The 19,977-nt window shown below is 40.1% G+C and overlaps 2 protein-coding genes across 2 annotated transcripts; both read left to right on the top strand.

Moving 5' to 3' along the window:
* Positions 1-6,021: 6,021 nt before the first annotated feature.
* rpz (rapunzel) lies at positions 6,022-13,134 on the top strand. The gene is made up of 3 exons (XM_073485557.1): positions 6,022-6,075; positions 8,692-8,778; positions 10,137-13,134. The coding sequence occupies exon 3, from the start codon at positions 10,184-10,186 to the stop codon at positions 10,868-10,870; it is 687 nt and encodes a 228-aa protein (XP_073341658.1). The 5' UTR covers positions 6,022-6,075; positions 8,692-8,778; positions 10,137-10,183; the 3' UTR covers positions 10,871-13,134.
* A 4,810-nt stretch (positions 13,135-17,944) lies between these two features.
* Positions 17,945-19,754, top strand: LOC141012514 (uncharacterized). The gene is made up of 2 exons (XM_073486019.1): positions 17,945-18,761; positions 19,064-19,754. Exons 1-2 carry the CDS (start codon positions 18,187-18,189, stop codon positions 19,752-19,754), a joined length of 1,266 nt encoding a protein of 421 aa, XP_073342120.1. The 5' UTR covers positions 17,945-18,186.
* Positions 19,755-19,977: the final 223 nt, after the last annotated feature.

Below are 19,977 nucleotides of genomic sequence, written 5' to 3'. Positions count from 1 at the left end.
GCCAGTTGACCTCCTGGGTGAGCAAGGCATCAACCCCCTGACTGCCTACATGAGTCTCAATCAAGTATGCTTTCTTTCTCCTCTGACTTCTCAGGAAATTGCGCACAATAAAAGAAAAACATGATTTCCATGTATTTCTTTTCCCTTTTTCCTGGACACATTGAATGAAAGCAATCACATACTGTATCATGAAGGCTTGTTTGGTGACACATTAGGCAATACAGCACCCAAGTGCCAGAATAAAGCATTGTGTTTTATTCAAATAAGCAGGTCTAATTGGGGAATAAAAAAATTAATCTATTTTGGTTGATTTTTACCAACAATCCTTCACTGCAAACAAAGCCTGGATAAATATAATCTGTGGAAATATGAAGCTGTTGTACAGCAGCACCCCCGGAGTCCAACATCTATAACTACAATCAAGACACCTATAATATGAGCTCAACGTCTCTGTGTAAATGATAGATGAAGAATTACCAGTTGAATTTGTAATGGTGAGACTAAAAATCTATTTTTTGTTCTTTTTTTTGGAAAATGTTCACGAATAAAGTCAATTTAAATAAACTGGAGTGTTGGAATCATGTCTGTCTAAAAACAGTTTCATCTGTTATTGCCCTAACGATTATTTTCTATTCTATCAACAGACTTAAATATTTGAGTTCATGTAAACCTTAGTGAAGAAAGCTGTCTTTTTTCCAGAATATCTTATTTCTGTCAGGAAAGCATGCACAATAGAAGAAAAACACAACACACTTTTCTTTTCATTTTGAAGTTATTTAGTATAAATAAATACATAAATGCCTACATGCCTGTTCAAGGTGCTGACTGAAAATGAAGCCTGAATAAATGTATCCTGAGGCGATATGAAGCTATTGTACAATATTACTCATGTATCTATACAGCGCCCCTAGAGTCCAACATCTGTAACTACAATCAAAGCATCTGTGATGGTCAAATTATGAGCTCAACACCTCTGTGTAAATGATAAGTGAAGACTTACAAGTTGGATCCTTCAGGTAAGACTTAAAATCCCAACGTGTTCATTAATAAAGAGAATGTGAATAAACTGGTGCAGTGATCAAAGAATCACATCTGTCTAAATGTGTCTCTCTTACCTGTCTGTTATTTACTGAAGCCCCGAGGGGCAAAGTGGAGCAATTATTTTTCTGGTGATCCATTTTCTAAGTCTGATCTAAAATGTATTTTCTGCTGTGTTTATGACTTGAGAACAGATGGGAAAAAAAGTTTTGCCGAGATAAAAAAAAGTTTCTACGGTCTATTTTTTTTCCATCTGTGAAAACATGAGAATTTTTTTTTTCTTCTCAAAGAACTCGTTTTTTTTTCATGTGAGAAACTGAGTAAAAAAATAATTTCTGAGTTTTTTTTTCTTCTCACGTTTTCACAGACGGAAAAAAATAAGGAATATTTTATTCCTCTGGAAATTCTGCACGAAAGTTTTGCTGAGATAAAAAAAAAGTTTCTAAGGTCTAATTTTTTTTCCATCTGTGAAAACGTGATAATTTTTTTTTCTTCCCAAAGACTTTTTTTTCATGTGTTTAACAGAGTGAAAGACATTTTTTCAGGAGAAACTTTTATTAGTAAAAAAAAGAATTTCTGGATTCTGGATTTTTTTTCAGATCACAATTTAGAGCAGACTTGGAAAATGGATCACCAGAAAAACCCACAATTATTCCCTTTTTTTTTTTTTTTATCAGCAGCCTCATTAATATTTGAGTTCAGTAAAATTACCTTGCTGACCCCTGATCAACAAAGCTTTCTTTGTTCTGAAATATTTTATTCCTCTCTGGAAATCATGCACAAAAGTTTTGCTGGGATAAAAAAAAGTTTCTAAGGTCAAAATCTTTTTTTCCTTCTGTGAAAACATGAGAATTTTTTTTTTTTTTTTTTTTTTTCATGTGTGAAACAGAGAAAAAAATTTTCAGGAAAATGTTTTGTTTTAAAAAAAAAAACTAAGTAAAAAATTAATTTCTGAATTTTTTTTCTTCCCATTTTCATGGGTGAAACAGAGTGAAAAACATTTTTTCATCAGAATTTTTTCCATCTGTGGAAACGTGAGAATTTGTTTTCTCCCCCCCCCCCAAAAATTTTTTTTTTTCATCTGTGAAACCGAGTGAAAAACATTTTCTCAGGATATTTTTTTTTTTTTTTTAACTGCGTAAAAAAATAATTTCTGGAATTTTTTTTCCTCTCACATGTTTTCACAGATGGAGAAAAAAATGAAGGAACCTAGAAATATTATCCTGGCAAAACTTTTTTTCCCACCTGTTCTCAAGTCGTAAACACAGGAGAGAAAACAATTTAGATCAGACCTAGAAAATGGATCCTTCTTGATAAGTTTATCAAGTCTCTTCCTAACTGCTGCCGAGATGCTGCTGCTCCAGCAGACTACTCCATAGAAAATGGCTGTTGCCACCACAGAGTCATAGAAAGTCCTCAGAAGTGCCCCCTGCACTCCAAAGGACCTGAGCTTCCTCAGCAGGTGGCGTCTGCTTTGACCTTTCTTATAGGTTGCTGCAGTGTGATCAGTCCAGTCCAGTTTATTGTTCAGGTGAACCCAGGTACTTGTAAGATGTCACCATCTCAATGTCCGTTCCCTGGATGTTCACCTGTGTGCCTGTGGAAATCCACCACCAGCTCTTTGGTCTTCCCCGTGTTGAGCTGGAGGTGGTTCCGCTGGCACCAGTCCACGAAGTCCTGAATAAGTTCTCTGCAGGCTCTGTCGTCCCCGTCCCTGATGAGGCCGACGATAGCAGAGCCGTCAGAGAACTTTCATAGATGGCAGTGGGGTGATTGGTGGGAGAAGATTTTCTTTCTTTTGTCAGCAGCCTCATAAAAATTTCATGCAAACCCAGAAGTAAAACGACCTTGCTGACCCCTGATCAAGTTTTCTTTGTTCTGAAATATTTTATTCCTCTCTGGAAATCATGCACAAGTTTTGCTGGGATAAAAAAAAAAAGTTTCTAAGGTCAAAATTTTTTTTTCGTTCTGTGAAAACTTTTTTTTCTTCCCAAAGAATTTTTTTTTTAATATGCGAAAGAAAAAAAAAACAATTTCTGGAATTTTTTTTTTCTCACAATAAATATTATCCTGCCGATTTTTTTATTTTCATGTGTGAAACAGAGTGAAAAACATTATTTCAGGAGAATTTTCTTTTTTTTTTTCATGTGAGAAACTGAGTAAACAAAGAATTTCTGGATTTTTTTTTCTTTTCACACCTTTTCAAATAAAACAATTAAAACCTGTTCTCAAGTTATAAACACAAGAGAGAAAACTATTTAGATCAGACTTAGAAAATGGATCACCAGCCCCTCGGGGTTTCTGTAGTTATTGCACCCACAGTTATTTTCTTTTTTTTATCACCAGCCTCATAAATATTTGAGTTCATGCAAACCCAGAAGTAAAATGACCTTGCTGACCCCTGATCAACAAAGCTTTCTCTGTTCTGAAATATTTACTCCTCTCTGGAAATCATTTACAAAAGTTTTGCTGGGATAAAAAAAAAAAGTTTTTAATGTCTAAATTTTTTTTCCATCTGTGAAAACGTGAGAATTTTTTTTCTTTCCAAAAATTTTTTTTTTCATGTGTGAAACAGAGTGAAAAACATTTTTTCAGGAGAATTTTTTATTTTTATTTTTTTTCATGTGAGAAAAAGAAAAAAAAAGAATTTCTGAAATTGTTTTTCTTCTCACATGTTTTCACAGATGGAAAAAAAGGTAAGGAACTTGGAAATATTATCCTGACAACACTTTTTTTCCACCTGGATGACCAGAAAAAAAAAATAAATAAATAAATCTTCACTTGCCCCTCAGGGCTTCCGTAGTTATTGCACCCACAATTATTTTTATTTTTTATCAGCAGCCTCATAAAACCCGAAAGTAAAATGACCTTGCTGACCCCTGATCAAGTTTTCTTTGTTCTGAAATATTTTATTCCTCTCTGGAAATCATGCACAATAAAAAACAAAAAAAAAAACAAAACTGAACAACAAAAAAATAACAAGAGATTTCATTTTTTCCCATTCTTTCTTTCTTTATTTAAAATATTGACACTCAGTTAAATAAATCACATACAGTATCATAAACGCTTGGTTGGTTTCACATTAGATAATAAAGCATCATGTTTTATCCAAATAAATACAGCCTGAGTTAAAATAATCACATTATCAGGATTAAAGATAGTAACAGGGTGTGTTTTGGTTGATTTGTACCAACACCCCTGAGCCTCTTGCTCGGTTGCCTCCAGACATCATCACTGTGGCTTTCAAACCGTCATCAGAGCCTCCACCTGCCCCCCAGCTAAACAAAACAACGTATTACAACAGCGGCTGTTTGTCTCCCTGCAGCCTCATGACGCGTGTTGACCGCCGCCGACGCGCAGCTTATCTTGCACAAGTGCGGTCATTTTTATCACAGCATCATATAGGACCTGTGAGTATTCATCACGCTGTGCCTTCAGTGTGAAATGTGATCTGTTTGACAGCTGCTGCGGCAAATGCACAATGAGGACAGGACAGGCGCGCGTCCGGCTGGAGCTCCGGCTGTTGCTTTGGTGCTGAATAGAGGCCACACATGCGCTCTGAGCGTGATGTGGACGGTGGCTTCTGAGCAAATAACGAAGGCTTTGTCATTTCAAACGGGTACTCGCCTTTTCATTCCTATTTTTTCTCCAGTTTCCAGCACAGGGAGGACAGGGCTTCCCTTGTGCTGCCGTTGCCGGAGGCTTGGTGTCTCAGAGAGGGGATGCGGGGTCTTTAAACCTGCTGGGGGCTCAGGTCCGGACACGCATGGAGGCAAACGCCCATCCTATTTGTGACTATGTGCTGGTGTAACATGCGACGTAAACATCATAGACATTAGCCAGGCTTTAACGCTTTGCTGGCAGCTGCAGACAGGATTTGCATAGGCGTTTATTTTGGGGAAAACAGCTTCAACCGCCGGCGCAGTCATTCCCCCAACATGAGACTGCACTGGATTGTCTGCAGGGGTTTTTATTGAATGGTTTTTGTGCTACTGGAAGGAATTTATGCGCATTCTAGCCTGGATAAAGGACCAGTCTGTGGTCCATTGCAGGAGTACTTTGGCGCACTGAATGGGTGCGTTTACAGCAGCTTTTTGCCCGCTTCACAACTATAGTTGGCCAGAGAGAGGGTCGTTTTCATTTTTGAGCTGTGCTACAGTGCTGTCAGCATTAGCACACATATATTTAAGTATATAATATGTTTAAATGCGTTAAATAAATAACTGTACAGTCTGCAGTGCCAAGTGCGCCATTTGGCACGTTTTTCTTGACCCATTTTCCTTTCAAATGGACTTTAAATTCGACTTTATTTATGTTTAGCATTAGATTTTTCAGTACAATTGGTAAAATATAAACAGAATTATTATGATAATTACCTTTTAAGCTGGATAATCTTCTCTTTTTTTATCCTGGAGCCTTTGGAGAGCTCCCTGTGCCTTTGGATACACTAGTGCACTTTTGGAGAGGTCTATTTGGATCCATAGCTCTTTTTTTGCGTGGTCGGAATCCACGCAGGTTAAAATATTTTCCTTTCAGTTTCTTTGGTCCAGTCCACAAGAAAAGGGTCTTTTTGACTCATAAATTCCACCAATGGACTGTTTGTAGCCTTCCAAAGATGCTCCAGGGCTTGGCAAACGCGCACAAAGCAGCAGAAAGCGCCTGTGAGTTCAGCTGCGCACTTACTGACACTTGCGCTTCAGTCTCAACTGTATGAGTACTGAATGGACCAGAATAAGTTGAACCCATAGGGGGTAGGACTTTGTGTATGTGAGGAGTGGGCTTTACTGGTTAAGGCCACTGAAATTTGATTTTTAAATATGAATTTGGAGCTTATGGATATTTGGGGCCAAAATGGCAGTTTCTGGGTTTTTGGGGCTCTCTGGGCTCTTTATAAATGGTTTAGTCCAATTTGATCACCCCTACATATTCAACATACATGGAAGTGTCCTTTTTTGCAGGGATTGCTGGGAAGAAGAAGCAGGCAGTCGAGGTTGGGACTTTGGTGAGGGAGACATAGGCACAGCCACTGTGCAAAAGGTAAGAAATCCTGTCTGCTATTGACTCCAATGGAGCCCAATGTTGGCTGAGAGGCAGATGGAGGCTGTATACTCAACATTTGTGGAGAGAAATGGAGGTTTTCAGGTGTATTTTGGTGTCTTTACAGTGTGATAGATCAGGGAGGGTCAGGGCATTATGGTGTGCACTAACAAGGAAATATGGAGGCACGGCTAGGGGGAGCCATAGCAGGGCAGGAAGGCAGCTGCCTGGCCCTGAGCTGATAGGAGAGGGGATGTTTTGACTTCATTAGTACTCACAAATACAGAAGAACTCCGGAAGATACTTCATTGTTGAATGTTAGTCCGCATTAATATAGTTATTGTTGAACTGCATTAGCCTCAAGGGTGTACACTTCCTTAGAGAAGTGTCCCTGGCTGAGGTCTGTGAAGACAGACAGCAAACTGTCAGGAACATGAAGAAAAGGCTGGATTGTGTTCGAATAAGTCATGAAAACGTAAATAATAAACTTTAAGAAGAGTTTAAATGTGATAAAATGCGTATATTTGGGTTAGCATTAGCATTGCTGTGTGTCATAGAAAACATTCAAGATGGCTACTCCACTGCAGGTGAGAGGAGTCAGTCACTTCCTGGTTAGACAGAAACAGCTGGTTTGTTTACAAGCAACACAGTTTAATGTTTCTGCCTGCCGATGACTTAAACTTCATATATTTAATTCTGGCTAATTTGTGTATGGACGCTTAGAAATGCAGAAGCTGAGTCACTGAGACACAGTTTTAGGCCCAGACGTTGTGACTGAGATGTGGGTGTGTTGTGTCCTCAGCTCATTTAAAGGCCATGCTGCCTCAGAGCTGTGATTGGTTAACCTATGGGGAGCATTTTGACCTGAGGACTGTGATTGGACAAATTTCTTGGTCCTTAATGAACAATTTATTAATATATAAAACCAATATAATCATTTATTAGTCCTCAATTGTCTTCAGATTGATTAATAACTGGCACAGACTGATCACTCTCACTCATTAACGCATGTTTTTAATGATGAAGAGTCGATTTAGGGCCAATTTTATTTGCGCGAAGGGTTAATTTTCTGTTTCAGATTAAAATAAAGCTGCAGGAGGCTGTCAAATACATCCAAATAATCTAAATAGTGATTAATATAGCTCAGATTATCCAGTTATTAAACATTTTTTTTATGATATTATAGTTTCAGGGGTAATTTTAATCAAAAAAGTGTTATTAACCCTTTCATTACCTGCGTCTCCTCTTGCAGTTTGTCGTATTGTGCGGAGAAGCGGAAGGTTTTCTGTTGTAGAAGATCATCTGTGAAAAGAAGGGTATAAACAATAAAAATATAACACATGAATTTAATTTGTTGATGATTAAGGAGCTATAAAATACACACTTTAGAGCACTTTAGCAGTAGTTATGATAGAAAAAAGCACAAGAAAATGGACATTTTTGTGCCGATCGTTGATTGTTTTCAGCTCAGATGCTGAGAAGATGTGATGTAAAAATGGTAAATTCTGCAAAAGTGACACTTGAGAACCATCTGAAGGAGGTTTCATCTAATTTTACAAGATTTTTCAAGAGTCGGTTTCACAAGCATTCAAATAAAATGAAACATTTGCTCATGTTTTTGTTGAACTTGTGCATTTGAACACATCATCTAAAGTTAACCTGAAGCTTAAGGGTTAAACCCTGCTCCTGCGTGTCACTGCTGTCAGTCCACAGTGGTGGTGCTGAAATCAGATGTTGGATATTATGGGTGTCTTTGTCATTATAGGTAAATTACTGCCCCCTCTGGTGGACACGGGGACTTAGAAAGAGAAGGAAACAAAACAGAAACCCACACACAGACACACCAGCCTGTCCATTACAGTGTGTGTGTGTCTGTGTGTGTCTCAGGGGCTGTTTGAACTTGCACAACCTTGTGGTCATCAGCTGTGTGGGCCCCCAGTGTCGGCACAACACGGGTGTTGTGATTATCTTTGAGACTGTGTTGTAATCTCACAGTGGTATGTGTCTGGAGCACCACAGCACACACGTCGTGTTGAGGAAGATAACAGAATAGTTAACATGAGTCCTTGAACCACATTTAGCTCTGTGGCTGGAAAAACCCTCCTGTGTTATCCTGTTTTAACAAAGTGTCAGCAGAGCTTTGACTGCTCGCTCTCGTAGCCTTCAGCAGTCAGTCAGCTCACACAGATTTTACTTAAAACGTCTAAATTCTGCCTCCAAAGGTGCTTGATTCAATACAGTATCTTGTACAGTTGCTCCTGTTGAACAAGTCTTACAGCCCAGGCAGCCATGGCGTATTTGTTTTCCAACTGTTCAGTGTCACGCCCATTTGCTGCTGCTAGCCTCTCATGTAGCTCGCTCCTGCTGCTGAGGAGCTATCAGCTCGGTCCATAGAAACACACAGAGAGCAGCCTGGTGCTGAAAGGCTCCAGTGCTGAATGGAGCTGTGTCATACTGAAGCAGAGAGGCTGTTAACTCCTTCACTGCTGGAAACTGCAACAAGCAAGGGACAGAAATCTGTTCACTTCCTGGTTCAGAGAGAGAATTAACCAAATCAGCCCTTTATAGCTGCTGTGTGTATTTGTGTCTGAATCTCTGTGTGTCTTTTCATTTCAGGAACCATCCTGATCAGGACCAGAGTCTCTTTCTCACTTTGACAACCCAAGACGAGGTTCCTGTGAGGGCTCGAAGAAGAAATTTGATGTAAGAAGCTACAGCTGTCCAGCAGTCAAACAGCAGATAATTTTTTGCTATCATGTTGGAATATTCTGTGAAAGTACCGTGAAATTATTTTTCTTATGGTGCGTTCCACTGCAGGTCGGAAGTCAGAATTTCCGTGACGGACTTTCCGACTTCCAATGTAAAAGTGTTCCAGTGCATTTGCTCGGGAAGTCTACAAACTTCACAAGCAACTACAGCAGCTGATTTAACAGTTGAGGGCACAAGAACGCATACTCTCAAAGACTTCTGTTGAGCAAAGATCAGCTGAATGAAAGTGAAAATGACATCTACAAATTGTATTTACTGCACGTTTCACAAACAAACTATATGAAGTAACAACTAATGAAGAGGTGAAAAGTAATTGTTCACTATGTGCGCCGCCATACTGCTGTGATGTCATCTGTGTTTATGTCGGTGAACTTTTGTCCGAGTTCTGACTTGTGTCTTTCGGTGTCAGAAGTTGTTTTTTTTCCCTGAGTCAATAGAACGCACCGTTATTCTCCGAGAACATTTCAGGCTAAAAGAAACTGAAATTATGAGTTTTGTGCTGATCTCCTCAAGAGCTGAGCTTAATAAATGTTTCTCTGTGTTAAGAGTGTCAGCTGGAAGTCAACACCCTATAAATCTTATTATTAGATCAGTCTTCCTCAGTTTTTAAGCTGATTCATTGAGCAGCTGAGGAGTGAAGTCAGCTGATTTACTGGCAGTCAAACTGCTGGACAAGCTGAGCTGTTTGACCAAAACAAGAGACGTTATTCACCGCTGTCGAATGAGTTCCACATATGGATTTACACATGAATCTTATAATTTAACTAATGATTTTGTCTATTAAATGTCAGAAAGTTGCCCACTATAACTGACAGGAGCCCACGGTGGTATCTTCACATAGCCTCCATTATCTGACCGTCAACAATCCCAAAGATCTTGGGACGACATAATGACCTAGATGACAAAATCCTCACGTTTGAAAGGCTGAAAGTGATGAATTTTTGGTCTTTTTGTTTTTAAAACTGTGTGTTTTGTCGAATGAATAATCAACTAATAAAAAAAACTTAATAAATTGACAGATTAAAAAAGAAAGATTAAAAATTGGTCTGTCTTTCATTAGATGGCTTCTGTTAAACACATTTAAGTCTGAAGCCTCATCAGGGTAATATTTTTAAAGCGCACTGAACTGAACTGAACGTCATGTGTTAAAATTGGTGGAATATCCCTTTAACGCTACACTTGAAACTGAATGCTTTGCAAGTAATAGAGTGTTTTGATAAATGTGGCTGCAGCATACTGCAGACCATCAGTTGTAGTAAACGGATCTCCTTCTCCTCCCTTCTCTGTCACAGACGTTCACGTCTTCACACCGTCACCTCAACACCCTCACCGCCTGAAAATGATGATGGACGAAGAAATCATCGAGGACCGGGCCAAGCTGAAGCAGGGCCTGCTCAAAGTGCTCGAGTGTGTGGCTACCATCTCCTCAGCAGCAGCTGTGGTCAACCCCATTTTTGGGGTGGCCGGTTCCCTGATCCGGGTTGTGCTGCACCATGTCGATGACGAGGACATCCGCACCCTGAAGCGCGAGTTCGGCTCGGTCAACCGGGCGCTGGACCAGCTGTCCCAGGTGAATCGCAACATGCTGGTGCAGATCAAGAAAGAAACGGTGGATGGCCAGTACTGCCGGGTGGAGGAGAACCTGAAGAACCAGTTCAGAAAGTTCATGGAGATGGTGGAGGCGCGGCCGGAGCACCGCGAGCGCAAGAAGGACGACTTCGAGGAGAGCTACTCCAATGACTTGGGAGACCAGAACCTGCACACGCTCTACGACGGCGTGGTGGGCAAACCGAAGCTCTTCAGCAAGCCCATCCTGGAGGTCTACCTGAAGCACTCGCAGGGCGACCGGCAGACTATGGAGCGACTCTGCACACGCCTCACCTACCTGTTCTGCATCGGCCTCATCGCCCTCATGGGCTACGCCGCCGTCATCGGAGACGACGAGGAGGGTCTGAGCGAGGAGTGGGCCGAGAAGATGGAGCACGTGCAGGAGAAGATGCAGGAGGCTCTGCGCAGGTGCAAATGAAGAAGACGCAAGAAGAAGAGCCTCTTTCTTTCTTCACTGCTGCTTTTTCTTCATATTCAGGACTCATGTGTCCACATTCCCTCTGTAGCTCCTTCCTCTTCTGTTTCTCTCCCTATAAGCACTTTGTAAGCACCTACAGTATGTTCACTGCTTGAAAGCCCCGAGATAATGAGCAACATGTCTCATTCTTTTCAAAATACTAACTTGCTGCATGTGAAAGCGGAAAGCATGAAAGCATTTTCTGTCCAATTTGAGTTAAGACAGCTACATTTTTGCACAGTATTTGCCTTGATATGTGATCAGTCTGGGCTGCTACCAAATACTCAGAAAAGAAAATGACATCCTAGTCTTTTCCTGAGTACTTTTACTTGATGGAAAACTTAATTTGGTCAAGGAAAAGATGTGAAGGAGAGTTCTGTTCTTACACTAGGATGGCAAGGAATTGTGGGACGGCTTTTTCTCCTGTCCACTGTGTCCTTTGCTAGAGGAGATAAGAGAGGAAACATCGCAACACCTTTCCTTAGTATTTTGAGAATTCGACCGGCTTTTATCATGGCTGCCACTTTAATATTTCTGGGTCATTTCGCTCAGTTAGGAACCTTCCTCAGCAAAAAATACCATTAAACTGCAGCCACGCTGGATTAGACTGCCAGTGGTTTGAACTGACACAGATACAGGACACACATCAGCTGTCAGGATAATTAAAATTAATCAGTAACCTACATGAGCAGTGTAAGGAAACTGCATTCAGGCTTCAACAGAAATGTACCCAGCTCCAGTGTGTGATGTTGCAATGTATCCCGCCCACTATGCACTCAGAATATTTGCCATTTATTGTAGTCGTGTAAAATGACATGTATTACACTACAAGGAAATCAGTTGGAGGCAACAGAAAACTTGGCTTAGGCTGCTGTAATACTCATGTATCTCCACTAGAGGGCCTTGTATGATTTCCTTAAAGTTTTGCCAAGTCAATATCCTGTTTTTAACGTTTGTATTACTGCTATAAGACAGACTGTTTTGCCACACAGAGGGATTTAAGTTAAATTATCAGTGAAGTTATTAATTTTAATCTGCAATTTCAAAAACTAAGCAAACCAAAACAAGGAACAAGCATCCCAAAGTTTTCAGAACGATGAATGTAACCACACCGATATCATCATGTAATCACTGACATATACTAACATGATTATGCTGCCAAGTGAATATTGTATGTTTCATATGAACAGAGATCATGATACACTACTCAAACGCACCAAATTCAATCTAATTTGACACTAATTTCTGACGCTGCTGTACTGAATACTTTATATTTCTTTACTTGTCGGTATTTTCAGCCAGAAAATGTAACAGAACAGTAAAACTAAAGTCTGATTTGTTGTAGACTACACTACTGTCTTGCAAAACACTTCCCCACAGAAGGATACACTAAATGTCTTCCATTTCCACTACCCATAATTGTTTTACGATTATTCTTTATATTTGACTTTGGATGTCTCCTTCCACTCTTGTTCTTCTACTATATGTTCACTAAAGCCTGATAACAACGCAGGCAGTGCACCAAGTTTTGTTGTAATATACAGATGAAATTATCAGTGGGTTTCTTTGCTATATGGCCATTTTGAGCGTATAAAACTTTTTATATCCTTTATTTGTGGGTTGTTTTTATTCAGTTAAGCCACAGAATCAAGATAAAGCTTCTGGCTCTTCATGTTCTTCTCATACACGTCCTCATCTGACCAACAGTGCCTAGATGTGCCGTTTTCTTTTTCGTTAAAGGGTTTTTGTCATAATCATTTAATATTGTATAATGCTGTGTAAGTCATTATGTTTTGAAACGTCTATACGCTACAGTTCAGATTTTAAAAGTGGTTAAATAATTTTTGTAAATGTTTGTGTTATTGTTTTGTTTTGTTTTTAGCAAACGGTTGGTATCAGTAGTACCAGGAGGGTTTGGATCGCTGCATCAGGACTGTTCAGAGTCAACAAGCTAAAACAAATTATCTGATCGTCATTAAATAATTACGCTCATCCTTTCAATATATATCTCTGTCCTAAACTAGCTTATGGTTCTGTGCCATGGCTCTGATTGTTACAAAAGATTCAGTATACGCTACAAATATCTATAAATATAGAGTCAAAATGCTGTTGATATGGAGGGTTATTATATCAACCTCTTTAAGGCTTTTTTGAAATGTCATATATGTGAATATGTTGCCTTTTTTGTTACCACTATAAATAAATGTGAGCGAATAAAAAAATGATTTGGAGATTTGTCATTTCTCACATACATACATACACAAGTAAGATAAACATATGCATTGTTGTTAAAATGTATTAAAAGGTAAGTATTTGGTTTGTAGAATAAGCATAAATTATTTATGTGTTCATGTTAAGTCATGTTGGAGGTGGTCGGTCTCCTTGCATCAGAAATCTACGTCCAGTATCACAGTATGAGACTGATCAACTGAATACACGCTCATGTTTTCATTACTGTGAGACACACTACAGTACATGCAGATTAATGATTAAACAATCACATACTACAGTGTGTGGCTGTCCATATACTTTTGGCTATGTAAATAGGTAAATATATCTATCAAAAATGTCTCTTTAAACAACAAGAAAGCACAAAACAAGTGCCAAAAATACATCACAAGTAAAGGTGGATAATATACTTTATACACACATATACAGTTTTTCTGACTATATAGTTTGTACACTTTCTACTAGATATTATTGTGTGTACAGTCCAGTCACCACCAACCGCTCTAACATTAAATATCCCTCATGCATCGAGGAGAATACTGAAGTCAGTGTGGAACATTTTACAGCTTTGTGCTAGTTTCTGCTTTTGGGGTCATTTTTTGTTTCAAATTACTACAATGTGATGTTTTCTGATTGATTCTTTTGTTGAATTATATCAGAGTAAATCCAGTGATGGAATGTATAAAAGTACTATACTTCAGTATAATTGTGAGGTACTTGTACTTGACACTTCCATTTCACTACGGTTTGGAGGCAAATATTGTATTTTTTGCTAATTACATTGATTTGATAACTTTAGTTACTAGTTAGTTTTCAGATTACACAAATTAATTTGTATTATCGGTGACAAGATTTTGAAAAAATGAAGCAAAAGAAAACATGTTCTGATTGTCAGAAAGATGCTGAATATCAGATTTAAAAATTATCCAGGCAGATAATCAATCGACCGACAGTACACAGTATCTACAGACATGTAAAAATACATGTATTATTTACTTTTACTTGTATGTTTGATACTTCAGTACATTTAATATCAGATACTTTTGCTCAAGTACTGTTTGCGTATGTGTGGCTCTCAAGTAATTTTTTAACACGATATCTTTACTCTTACTCAAGTGTGACTTTAGTAGACTGTTTTTTAACAACAATGAATAAATCAAATTACTCCACAATTACAGCTGAATATTTGTATTGGACATTTCTTATTCTGGAATATTAGACTGATATTAAAATATGAACCAACAAGTAGCATTTTTTTCTAGTTTGACAAGATCATAATATATATTTTTACTTTGTTCCAACACTTCATTTATGAGATATTTAGCCTGTAGCCTGTAATAATCAAACCCAAGATACCTTCTTGATTATGACTGCATCGCTCCATCAAATATAAATATTTTTAGGGTCTTGTACATCATTATATTTCAGCCTATTTGGTTCATTCATCATCATCATGATGAATGAAAAAATATTTCAGCCTATTTGGTATCTTTGGTAAATCAGAGCTTGATTGGTGTCAAATGTGTAGAAATATCCTCAGAGGCAGCTTTAAGGGACGTAAAAGTGTTATGTACTGATTTGAACGCTAGAGGGCGCGAGTCCTTCACTTGCTTCATCATTACACCTGTTCTCACTGAACTCCCTGAGGGCCCGCAGGACTCACGCATCGCATCTGCGTCTCCACACAGACGAGCTTATAATTAAAGTCTGCTTCCTTGTCAGGACCCAAACAGACCTGCGCAGATGAATAAATGTAAAGGATCAGATGAGGGAGGCATTTACTTTAAGTGAGGTAAAAATGGGCGCATGACCGAGGTTAAGTACCTCTGGAATGGCCCTCATGCTTCATTATCCAGCTGAACAGGTTTGACTCACAGCTCAGAGTTGGGGAACCACAACAGGGAAAAGTGCATTGTAGGTGTTTTGAAATGCAGATGACTGATGACTGAGACAACAGATGTGAGGCTCCTACCTGTGATGAGGCTCAGAGCCGCCGACGCACGTCGTCCATCGCATGAAGGAGCTCAGCTTTCTTTCCGTGACATGAGCTCGTTTCGGTGAATCATTTTTCACCTGAAGAAAAGAGGCATTGTTTCAGAAATTCATATGAAAGTGTTGGTCATGATACAGAAAAACCTTCAGACGTGACGTGAAGCCCTTCATGGTTTGGAGGAGAAACGATCCGCGTAATGATTTTTCTTTTTTTTTTTGGATGAGCGAGGTTCAGCCTGAGCGCTCACAGGGCGCGTCGTGAGCGCACAGATGAGAGGATGTGAGGCTTAATTTGATCATCATTAAGTCCTCTGACTGATACAATAAATACAACATTCGGTGTGTTTTTTGATTTTAAACGAATGTTTTCACCTGCTGTGTTTATATTCGTGACAAATCTGAGTCACGCACGTCTGTGCAGTTATAAATAAACACTGTGAGGTTGATAAATCCGCTCCTTTTACATTACAATCTTAATTTATAGAACAGATTCTCAATGTTATTAAAATCCAAACGTTTGGGGCGTATTTCACAACACAGATATGTGTGTATAGCACATGATTTAGGATCTGAGATGCGGTGATGATTATGGTTACATCAAGTTGTCGTATTTAAACACTAAAAGGACAAACAAAAAAAACCCAACACCTTTGTTTGGGTCTTCTTACCTCAAGTTTGGATCCTTTTCACATTCACGACGGCTGAAGCGCAAAATATTGATGGAAGGACATTTGCACCCAGTGCGCAAGAGACCTCTGTCAGGAAGAAACCCGGAGAAAAATGCAAAACAAATATTAAAAATTAGTTCCGTTTTGTTGAGAAGAGACTGGAGCGTCCTTTCATGGTGACACGAAGAGAAGAAAATGGATCCGACCACACATTCCACCTCTTACAGTTTGCGCTCTGTCTGTCCGTCTGTCTGTGTCTGTCTGTCTGTCTGTCTTTCTCCCCCCTGTCTCTCTCTCTTTCACTCTCACTCTCCTTTGCAGATATTGAGTGCGCATCTCTTCTTCCTCTCTGGATCTTGTGTTTGGACCCCTCCTCGGCTCCTCAGCTGGACAGAGAACCGTGAGAATTTTTCTCCAACTTGAAGGGAAAAAAAAAACTTGTCTGCAGCTGTTGGAGCTCATCAGGCGTGAAGGAGCAGCAGAGGCTTTTCATTCAGGTACAGAAAGAACTGCTGTTATTACAGGAATGTGACGAATGTCTTTATCTTCCACCAGAAGGGGTTACATGCTGTAAGGTGTGTCCGGTGCTCTCTGGGGATTTGTGCGTAAAAAAAGCCTGCCGTTGCGCATTTCTTGGGTGCGCATGACAGTTAGAGATGGTGCAGTTTGGGCACATGACAAACATTTTCTTCATTTATTCACTTAAAGGAGCTTTTTACTCATACACACTTTATTTATTTGCTTATGTGATCCTCAGATGTTTGTTTTTTGTCTTTCTTCACGATAAATAGAGAAAACAGCGACGCATTTTCAGATCCGAGTAACCAAACTAAATTAATGTCGGTGTAATTTGCGGAGGAGTTGGGTGACGCAGCATCTGGGGTCCATCCACAGACATCTGAACAGACAGGACGAGGTAATTTATGGATGTCAGGTTGCGAGCGAGGATGAAAGGGGATTTTTAAACATGGTTCGGCCTTGCTCTGCTCAGATATGAGTCACATGCAGACCCAAGGGCATCTGTGTCATTTTCTCATCCAAGTAGTCTCAGGCCCCCCATTTTGTTTATATGACATCATTACATGCATCCCTATGGGTGGGCACAGGCTCACTAAAGACTGAATATGATCACCATTTCACAGCTGACAGGGTCAAGGTAAAGATTTGAACATTAGGTTTAAATTTTGCATTGACAACCTCAACTTTGCGTCTTTTCTTGCTAAAGAAGATTCTAGATTAGATTATTTTCATTATCGATTCATCTGCATCTGTTTGATTGTCTGAAAAATGTCCTGAAAAAGGTGAAAATGCCCATTTTAAGTGCTTTGACCTCTCGTTTGACTGCTTCACATCACTTGATTTGTCAGACCAACACTCCAAACTCAAATATATTCAGTTTATTATGACATGAGACAAAAAAGCAGCAAAAATACTCACATTAGAGAAGCAGCAAGATCAGTGTTTGACATTTTTGCTTAGAAAATGACTTAAAGGAACCCGACAATGAAAATGTTGTAATTAATCTGCCACACCTACTGCTGATGGGAAGATGGGACGATGTTCGTAGTCCACAAATCATTTCTGGAGCTTCACATCAAAACAGAGTTTCAGCATTCTCCTAAACAACTGAAGTAGATAGGGACTTGTTTTAAAACGTTAAAGAAATAGCTCGTTGAGCTGCATGGAGCCATTTTATGCCTTTTTTGGTTGTTTATCTAAGTTAAAAAACAAGTCCCCCGCCACTTCAGTTGTTTAGGAGACTGCTGCAACGCTGTTTTGCTGTGAAATATTTTGTGGACTTGACCTGACTTTCTGTCCGCATGGAAGTGTGTCGATAATGACTGAATTTTCGTTTTTGGGTGAACTTTTCCTTTTTAACAATTATTCAGCTATCAAAACAGTTGCTGATTAATGTCGATGGATTGAACAACTCGTTCCAGTTCTGAAATCTTCACATCACTATTCACTAACGTATTTTATAACCTTCTAGGAAAAAGCCTCTTCTCATGTTTAACCCTAACCCTATGTCCATAGAGAAAAATAGACCAAGATTCTTTGAAAATCATTTAGCTTCTATTCTATTTGCTTTAATACTATGGTTTCCAATCCTCAAAAGGATTAATGGGATGGTTAAAAAAAAAAGAAAAATCACTGCTCAACTACACAAACATGATATTCTATTTTGGTTTAATCTTTGCCTTTTTCCGAAGAAATACCAGAGAGATTCACCTCTTTGAGAGAAATCTGAGAAATTTAAAGGAAAAATCACTCTTTGGTGGAACCGCTCACCGGCACAGTCTGTGAAAAGGGGTCACTTACGACACCGCTTCACTTTAAGATTTCACAAGCAAAAAAAAAGGTTGAGATTCATGAATACTTTAACAGAATATGGACTTTGACCCATTTTGTCATGCACTCCAGGGTGTATTTTTATTTGACGCCAGGTTTTGTCCCTCTGTGTCTCAGAACATGTCCAGTTCATTGGAGAGGGTTGTGGCCCAGAAGAAGGAGGCCATCGAGGCAGCGATGGATATGTTCGAGAGGGGAGCCGAGGTGTTGGCCAGCGCCGTGGGCGAGCTCTTCCCCCTCTGTGAGGCCGCCGCTCCGGTTCTCCGCCTGGCCTTAGACAACGTCCAGAGCAAAGAGGTCTTCTATGTGAAAGAGCAGTTCCTGACGGTGAGGAACAAGCTGGACGTGCTCTCCAGCCAACTGGAGGACATCGACTGCGAGATCAAGAAGGGCAGGCTGGACTCCCATTACTTCTCAGTGGAGGAGAACATCAGGAACCAGTTTCGGAAATATATGGACATCTTGGAGGCGAAACAGCAGTACAGAGAGGTGAAGACCAGACTTTTTCTGGAGCACTTTGCCAAAACTGGAGGAGAGAAGAACCTGTTTGTGCTGTATGATGCTCTGATGGGGACGAACAGCTTTGGAGAATCGGTTTTAGAGCTGGTTGAGAGGTAAACGTTTATGTCATGTTTCTGGATCCTTTGTAGCTCTCCAAAACAATATTCTGAATAAATGTCATCAATGCACGTTTCTGCAAAATTTATACTGTGACAAGGCTGCGCTAATGATCTGATTAAGTGTAGGCACAAAAACTGCTTGGTTAGGGTTAGGATAAGATCATGTTTTGGATTATCTGGTTCTGTTGCCACAAGCACGGCTAGATTTTGTCCCGACGTCCATTAAAAATCTCAGGTTTTTGGCTGAAAATTGTCAAAAATATCTGATAAATCGAAATGGTTCCTCTGTTTTCTAGGTACATAGCAAGAAACCGCCGCCTCCTGGAAGATTTCTGTGTCCGGATGAAGGAGCTCTTCTGTCTGGGCCTGATTGCTCTGCTGGGCCACTGTGCCCTAACCCAGCGCCAAGAGGAAGAAGAGGACAAAATCCGAGAGTGGAGCAGCAAAATTGAAGAAGTGGAGTCCAGGATGAAGGCAACTATCGAGTCTTGCATCGCTGCCTTCCCAGAGCAAGCAAAATTAGACGCCCAGCACCTCCTGCAAGCAAAGGAAGAAGAGAACCTGCAAGAATCAACTCAGCAGCTTCTCGAGTTCTTGGTGAAAAAGTATGACTGGGTCCGCTGGTCCGTGCGGCTCATCAACCATTCAGGGAGCACCTACCGGAACTGGCGAGCAGGGGAGCACTTTCATCACGTGGCGGGACAGAACTGGTTCGAGGTGCTGCAGGTGAACAACATCAACCTGGTGGTGTCGTACAGCACCAAACCCAAGCCGGTGCCCCATGACTTCATCCGGCAGGTGATGGAGGGCCAGGGGAAGAAGGGGAACGCTCCTGCGGTGGTGGAGGTGTTGGAGAAGCAGCTGTGCGGGTTCGTCGTTCACGCCGTCAGTCGCCACAAGGAGTCTGCAGCTGCGTGGAGCTTCCCGGAAGAGTGCCACTACTGGGAGAGACACAAGAATGTGGCAGTGTGTGTTCACTCAGAGTAAAGCTGACACATGTTTAGGATTTTAGGATTTCAAATAAAATACTGTAGCTTGTGTTGCTTGTCCGTCTGCAAGACTGAGCTGAGAATATCAGACTGTAAGTTGATCGTAAAGAGAAGAAGATAATGTATCTTAGAAACTGGGGATGCACCGATCAGACAGGCTTGATGGGTTTCAGATGCAACCAATCCACATTAAAACCTGTTTGTTAGTCATTCCACCTTTA

The sequence above is a fragment of the Pagrus major genome, chromosome 17 (assembly GCF_040436345.1).
Source record: "Pagrus major chromosome 17, Pma_NU_1.0".
Classification (NCBI taxonomy): domain Eukaryota; kingdom Metazoa; phylum Chordata; class Actinopteri; order Spariformes; family Sparidae; genus Pagrus; species Pagrus major.
Note: the sequence above shows the minus strand (reverse complement) of the source record. Positions and strands in the feature narration are given on the sequence as shown.